The sequence below is a fragment of the Cydia pomonella genome, unplaced genomic scaffold (assembly GCF_033807575.1).
Source record: "Cydia pomonella isolate Wapato2018A unplaced genomic scaffold, ilCydPomo1 PGA_scaffold_78, whole genome shotgun sequence".
Taxonomy (NCBI): domain Eukaryota; kingdom Metazoa; phylum Arthropoda; class Insecta; order Lepidoptera; family Tortricidae; genus Cydia; species Cydia pomonella.
In genome coordinates this window covers 132343-140855 of record NW_026907911.1, presented here as the reverse complement: position 1 = coordinate 140855, position 8513 = coordinate 132343, and the positions used below count along the sequence as shown (strand labels likewise).

The following is an 8513-nucleotide window of genomic DNA, read 5'->3' as shown; positions in this document are numbered from 1 at the left end:
CTTCTGAGGAAAATAAATTTGTTCTGGTGGATATGGGTAGACTCCGAGCACTCGCCAACAATATTATAAGGAACCTATATAACTATACTTACTCTCCTAAGCAGTTATTGCTATACTACAGCTATTGTTTGCTTGGTCTAACATCCCGGCGTGGTTACTTCATTCATACTTAACCATAAAACAACTAAAGTTGTTATTAGGAAATGCCAACAGAAAATAGAATTCGCAAAAGGGGAATACATTCGGATTGCAAATTAGGTAGGGGTTATTGATTGTAGAATTGAATTGAAAGAGGGTCCGATTTTATTAGACAACTTTCTTATTACCTGCTGCCTGACTTAAAAGCTTACCCCTTTTTTAGGTATTGAAGAATCCTGTTACGGAATCCTTGATGAGCCTATAATAGCTCGTTTTAATCCCCGGGCCAGGAACAAAGTTCGTTAGACATAGGCCTTTTCCCGAGCTTTCTCTCGTATAGTGTTGAAGGGAAATGAATTATACAATTAAAAGTCTTGCTAACGTCAGCCGCCGCTACGACGGTGGGTTGAGGAACGGTAGCCAGAAGAACTTCATGAAAAATATATTGCTAGCTAACAGTCCTTCTATTTTTGTTTAATTTTAATGTTTATTCTTGGGTTTATCCTGCTGTAATACTATTTATAACTAAATAAACTAGAATTACACTTATCCGTATTGACCTTACATCAATGCTTCTTAATGTATATGTATGTAACACACTGTAAACAAAGGTGTTTAGAGCAATAATTTTATAAATTTTATAAAAGAGGTTATTAAATAATGTTTAAATAAATATAGACTATATGAACATAATAGCAGGTATGTGGCCTGCAATATATCAGATTCTGCGATTATGTCAGATTGATTAATTTGGAGTTACTCTACTTGTTCAAAGACCGAGAAGACAGAAAACTTTAAGTCGTGGGATTACTCCACCGGCTCCAACGTGCGCATATTATTATACATGTTTAATGGCACTGCAAGTCCTTCTTTAATAAAAGTAACAAGTACTAAACATTTAAATAAAATACGCTAACTTTGGTTGGAATGGAACCTGCAGATAATTTAACTGGCAGGTAATGTATTCAGGGGGTGGATAAGTAATTTTGGCCCATTTAATGCTCGGAGCGAGAACTATTTTGTGATTCACAGAGACGCTACGATTCATGAGCACAATCATCTGTTAAAACATTTAAGCTGTTTAAACATTTACCCTCGCGCTGGGAATTAAATATAGAAATCCTCACGGAGAGAGCATGCCTTGTTGATCATTGATTTATTGGCAGATCGGGGCTTTGAGATATCCCGACTCGCACATTATTCACTAAAAACATCATAAAGCCACTACGGGTGCCCGGGAAGGAAATGGGAACGTATGTTATCACTGTAGAACATATTTGTTAGGTTTATGGATTTATCAATTACTTGGGAACTCACCATTTTATTCCTTCTCTAGTTGTTGGCATTATTAGTATTGAGTAAGACCTTAACGCTTTTTCTGAGTGAGTCGGCTTAATTTAATATGAAACTGATTAAAATCATATGAGTTTTATTTTTATTAGTTCGATCACCTACGAATAGGATGCGATTTCAGTGTAGCATACATTTTATCCATTTACTAACTCTTTATAGTTCTTGTTTAATCATGCGACGTATTTGAAGGTACGAGTGTCCCCCGGGCCCCCGGTACCCGAGCGTGTTGGCCCGCACCACGCAGTCGGCCTCCGTGACCGGCATCTCGTGCTGTCGAGCCAGCGCATATGCGGTGAGCTCCTCGCAGGACATCATGCCCATGATACGGCCCACCAGTTTCATGCGCACATCCGCCATATTTAGGATTGGTCTCGGATTTGGGCGAGCTGGAAAAGACGATAAGTAGTTGACGGCTACTATTCAATAAAGATTTGCTTTAGTAGGTTCTTTATTTAATACATTAGGTGCGGGAAATTAGTGGGTCATTTTTTCGACTATTGCGTTCCTTTTGTTCCGTGACACATATATTGTTTATCTAATTCATATACAAAGCGCACAATTGACCCTAATAACTTTAACCATACATTATGCTGTGTAGTTTACGACACTCCTTATTTTATAAAATCATCTAATCAAAAAATCTCCAGCCAAGCTCATTTTCATTACTCAAACTTCGTACTACGTTCGCTGTTAGTATAGTATATACGACTAAAACCACAAAGTGTAGGTGCAAAAAGTGAAACGAAATTGAATGATTTGTTCCATAAAATCACTAAAATGACGAATGTAAATTTAACGTTTTTTAATAGTGATACTATCTGGTTGCTTTTCCAACGTGCCAATCGTTAACGCACCGTAGCGTAGCGTAGTCATCTCTCTTTATCACTCTTCTATATTATTGCGACAGTGACAGTTGCGTTTCGTTCGGTACAGTGCGTAAATGATTGGCACATTGGCACACAGGAATATGTATAGGTATCAAAAGTCTTTCTGGTAATTCTCCCACTCGGTATTAAGTATTTATATAAATGATTTAGTAATTATTATAAAATGTGTTTAACATGTGTATAAAATCCTTGTAATTAGTAAACTTGTTACCGTCTTTAGCGAAATGAAGAAATGTTTTAGCAAAATGTGGTCTATTTATTATCATTATGAGGCAAGACGGGCGAGGAAAGTTAAGAGCGGAAATGGCGCACGGTGGGCAAGTTTTGTGGCCGGGGCGGGAAGCACTTTGTGGGTACCTTTATCGCGTTGTTCGGCGATGATGAGGGCGCGGTATGCACCCGGAGTCCCCTGGCGAAGTAACAGAATCTGTAAACCACCTCGAGGCTCCATTAGAAACTCGGCATCCAACCAGGGTATCCCCAAACCCGGATCTATCGAGTCTACTACAGCTTTTATTCTTTTTAAACGCTGAAACCACAGTACATATAAATTACTTTAGTGGAAAACAATGCGAACTGACAAAAACAAAAGTTAGAAGTTTTCCATTGGACTGAAAAAATAGAGCCGAACAAAACGGTCAGTATTTTTGTATTAATTGTAGGTATGCAATCGTTTTTAGGTTATAATGCAGCCGTAGAGCCCGTAGAACATTAACGCCAATAGAAATGGTTTATATTTTTGGAATCTTTAGCTTATGATGTGTTCATAACACTGCAAAATAGACGATTGAATTTAGTATGAAATGTTCTGGTATTGTAGTAGGTACCTGTCTAATAAATCAATATTATATGACATTCTTACACAGATTGACTAAGTCCCACAGTAAGCTCAAGAAGGCTTGTATTGTGGGTATTCAGACAACGATATATATAATATACAAATAAATAATAAATAAATACATAGAATAAAAGACACCCAAGACTCAGGAACAAATATCTGTGCTCATCACACAAATAAATGGAGGGGGTTTGGAACCCAGGACCATTGGCTTCATAGGCACTTACTACCCAGTAGACCAGATCGATCGTCAAACCTAACCTAACCTAATAGGTACTTAGTTTAAAAACTTAATAAATCTACCTACTTAATAATTCGTTTTTTTTTTATGTAGAGAGATTACGTCATAAATAATATTTTGAAAGCTTTTGATAACAATTATAAAGAGTGATTTCGTTTTGTCTTACCATAATCTGAAGGGTGGCTATGTAAGTCGACTAATTAATTACCTTTTACTTAATAATGTTACATTAGCCCGAAATCTCAAAAAATAAATCTGCTGTCTCATACATATCAGCAAATCATATATATGTCAATATTGTTAATGTTTTCTATGGAACATCAGGATTTTATTTTCGATATTTCGGACTCGGCTGCATAGTAAAAGTTATTATACCTACATATTCACCCCTCAGTATTGTATGAATTCTTCTGCCTTAAAGTATATTCTTTCGACGAAATTAAAAACAAATGAACTAAAAACATTTTAAAACTTAGGATTTTGAAAGGAAACCCGAACAGTTGTAGTTGAATAGGTACAAAAAACTGGAAAACATATTTTGGCATTAATCAATCTTACCTTAGCTGATAGTAACGAGAACACAATGAGCGACAACTCAGTGGTGTCAGCCCACGAGTAAAATATTTTCCACATGGCATCGATTACTTCTGTCGGCTCGAAGTGAGCGTCTCGTTCGAATTCCTCGCAAGATGTAACGTTCTTCCCCCACCTGGTTCCCGGGGGCTCCAAGACTTGCGGCACTACACCGTGGAAAACAATTTCAAATATCCAGATCCACGTAAACATTCTTGTTGCCATTCGGTCGGCAATTTCACTCCCTTGTTTACCAATGCGAGTTTATATAGCCCGGTGCAGCACAGATTCAATATCCGCGCAGATAATCCAAGGATTAAGTTACTCATATAGAAATGACTAATAGTGGTGTTATATGTGGGTTCCATGTACACAGGTATTAAGGAGCGTTCAACACGAAGGTGTGTAGACGTATGAGTATAAGACTTGACATAGGTACTCGTGTGGAATATTAGTAAATACTCGTATACACTAAGCTAGATGTATCGTAGATTGTTAGCCAAGGGATGAAATGGTGTATTTCACGTTAAATTCTCTACTTTCGAATACGAGCAAAATGAAAGACATGTACACACACTCGCTTTTAAAAAGAACACAGCTAAATATTATAAACTTCAGTATTTATTGAGGGTACTTTCAGTTCACAATTTCTGCACACATTTTAGAACAACATCGATTCACGTTCAGGTACCATGAGAAATGAAAAATATACTTATTGTAAAATTATACGTTTTAGAACATTAGGTGTGGTGTAGTAGGGTGGTAAAATGAATTTTTTTTAATAAATAAAAAGTAAAGTATATATATTTCATGAATAAAAAAAATTAATTAATCATTATTAATTGATCAAAGGGTAAAAAATATCAATAACTTGTATTTTAGGAAAGTAGTGAATAACGTAACCGACCAATGTCAGCGCTATTGAAGTGAGATATTCAAAGATAGGCCCTCCTTGTTTATTTTCATGAAATTTAATATAATTATATATATAGATAAATTACCTATTACTAAGACTCCGCTATCCGTCTGTCTGCCTGTCCGTCTGTCACAAGTTGAAATTTTCACAGATTATGTATTTCTGTTGCCGTTATAACAACAAATACTATAAAACAGAATAGAATAAATATTTAATGGGGCTCCCATACAACAAACGCGATTTTTTTGCCGTTTATACCCTTCGTGCGTGAGTCCAACTCGCACTTGGCCGGTTTTTATTTATACATTCTAGTAAAAAAATATCTCGGTTGGGGCTCCAGCACTTAATGGGTTATATATCTGTACCCTAAACTGTTATTGTACTTTAACTTCATAATTTAACAAATTATTAAATAATAACATTTTTTTTATAAAACCATCACAGTTCACATTATCAATCTTAGTCTTTGACGCGTTATGTTTTTGATTGCCATACTCGACAAATATTCATTATTTTCACAACAATCACCTCGAATTACATATTTGTACGATTTAATTGGTCAACATTTGAACCACCGAACCTACAGATTAATAATACAAAATGCTTAATTAACTTATTTAAAGCACTTTTAAGGGGCTCACTGATTAACAGTCGGCCCCTTAAGGGTGCTAAGTTTTACCTCTAGTTTGTAATAGGCCAAAGATTTTTATACTTACATTAGATTTTCAACCTTGTCATAACAATCATAAAGTCTACAAAATATATATTATTGCTGGGCGTTAAATATTGACCTTTTTTTTAACTTACAAATTCGAATGTTAAATCAATCCAAAGCAAACACATCACATTAAGTCCGCCATTTGTACCTTCATGTATTGTCCAATCCTCTTTTTTGCAAAACCTCAAAATAAATTTACAACACACATAATACATACCTACCAATTGTATGTGTCTCTGTTTGGCCTTATGGTTGACTGGTAATTAATGCCATTGCGCATTAAGTCCACCATTTCGTCATTGTTGTATATATTTCGGGCAGTAAAGTTTAAATAAATAAATACACACAGAGGTAAACAACAGGCGGCATTATCGCTAGGTACAGTAAGTATATTTAATCCACCAAACAATTAAAATATATGCCATATCAATGACATTTCGAATATCGATCCAAGATAGTCAGATGTTTAGTAGCAAATATATATAAACTCACATCAAACACTAATCATTCTAATCAATATGGTAACAGATCCTAAGGCCACACGCTAGGGGCCTTACCTATCAGATAAAAATAAATCAATGATTACCTCCAAAATTGAGTTAATTAGAATACCGGTTTCTTTGAGAAAGTTACTTAAACCTTTATAAGGCAGAGGGAATATATTTCCCACCTGATTTTGAACTTTAGGGTTCAATTTCCATAATTTCTGACACTTTAAGCCTTAAATAGGGTTAATTAACGGACTTAAAAAAAACGGTGTTGTATGAGTACGATCGTGGTGCACGGCCGATTGATATCAAAATTAGATCAAATTGAATTCAATTATAAGGTCGAATCGATGATTATTACTTACTCATATTCATTAATGACGTGAGAAGTTGCTAACAGCTCGCAATATTTTTCTCTTATGAGTTAGTAGGAAAGACAATCCTTGATGGAATGGCACGCAATCTTTCAGCTCGTGATTCTTACAAGTTTTAATTCAATCTTGTTCAGGTAAGCAGGAGTTGCGCACCTATAAATTTTGATTATCATTATAAAAGTACCGCCGTCTGGCGTGTAAGGAACCTCAAATAACAATGGAAGATTTTATTCCCTTCCGAAAAATATTTATCACCACTGCAACTGGTGCAGTTCCCGCTGGATAAGCGCAGCAAGCTCAGCGTCGTAAACCACGTCTCCCAGTAGGACTCTTCCAGTATCCTAATATGTATCTTCTCCAGAAAGATATATATTTCAGATGTTATTTTAATTTAAGTAACAAAGGTTACCTTAGTAAGGTTAGGTAGTTAAGTAGTAAGTAATAACTATAGGTAACAACTATTATTAAAAATTAATCAACTAAGTAATACTTATAATTTATTAATAATAAAATATGAATACATAAAACCTTAAACCACAAATGCGTTCAAAAATCACAAATTACGATTTAATAATGACATTCAAATTTCGAACATCTCTGAAAACAAATAAATTTAATTTTACTTTATTTCTAGTATCAGTCAAGGTGAAGTTTTTTCACGCAATGGCGGTTGTAACATGTGGTTCCTGAACACATAGTAAAAAGCTTATAATATGCGTGTAGATAAAGCAGTGTATGTAACTGTACATATATAATTAAGCATTAAAACATTCGTGTGATGTTTTATGGACCCGCTTTCATCTCGTTTCATCAATATTATTTTAATGCCTTTAATTTAGGTAGCATTCACATAAATTACTATAAATTTAATATTAGTAATAATAGATACCTACGTAAAACAAAATCAGGAATTTACCCACATCTGACAAAAAAAACATTTGGTATACGAATAGTTCGTGCAACATATAAAGCTGACGTACTACTAGTAATGTTACAGCAAATAGTGCCTGCAGTGTGCGCAGCGACGGGGGATTACATAACCACTAGTCATCATCTTAAATAATGTATGTATAAGCATAATTCAATATCTTCGCATAGCGTAGGGACTGGCGCAGCGCTGGCCTCATACCGGTTTCCATATTGTTCCACATTTTCTCAATGGATTTTTAGAGCGCTTTCTCAATATTCAATTTCATTGTTTAAACAACGAAATTGGATTGTCGGAAGAAATTCTTATGGTCGTACAAAGTGAGCTCAGCATTGCGGTGAATCAGCTTTTCAGGTCATCGCTTAAAAGTTTAAAGTCTGTGTGTGTAGGTAGGTGTGTGTAGGATATCTGGGAACTTCGAGTGGTAGAGGAGAGGGGAGGGAGGGGAGCGCATAATTACGCCTCCGGAATCTGAATTTCTATTAAGAGCAAACAAGATTGCTAACAAGCTTGTGGGTTATTTGGTTCCTGGGGAACAAATAATCTTATTTCTGTGGTAAGCATACAACGGCTCGTGCTACCTACTGATAAATGAGTTGGTACAACATTTGATGATCTGATAACAATCCCAGTTAGTAACTACACTATAGAACGATTTAATAACGTACATTTGATATAATATCTATGTTATCTCATAATGGTTTAGTTTGATCTGATATGAGCGTAATGAGCGTCTGGCAATTCACGTTATATCTCGCTGCCTAAAAGTTTAGCTAAACTTCCAACTGTGCAGGGAACGTAACAATTGGATTTTAATTCAATTTTAACTCATCATGAAATAATCATGTTAAACAGTCCAAACTGTTTCTCGCTCGAACTTAAATCATATTGTATCAGTGGCTTCAGATACCTAACCAGGCAACGGATAGACGTAATTGACTTGCATGAGACAGCTATTGTGATTTTAGTTCTGTTTCTAATCCCAGGCAACATTCATAACTAACTATACCCTATAGCATGTCATAGTAAAGAGAATTAAAAAAAATGCTTACGTTGAGA

At 35.4% G+C, this 8513-nt stretch overlaps 1 protein-coding gene across 1 annotated transcript; it reads right to left on the bottom strand.

The window, feature by feature from the left end:
- Window positions 1-1556: 1556 nt before the first annotated feature.
- On the bottom strand, window positions 1557-4622 carry LOC133534291 (uncharacterized). The gene is made up of 3 exons (XM_061873395.1): window positions 4016-4622; window positions 2736-2907; window positions 1557-1877 (listed from the first exon to the last, which is right to left on the bottom strand). The coding sequence occupies exons 1-3, from the start codon at window positions 4253-4255 to the stop codon at window positions 1645-1647; spliced, it is 645 nt and encodes a 214-aa protein (XP_061729379.1). The 5' UTR covers window positions 4256-4622; the 3' UTR covers window positions 1557-1644.
- Window positions 4623-8513: the final 3891 nt, after the last annotated feature.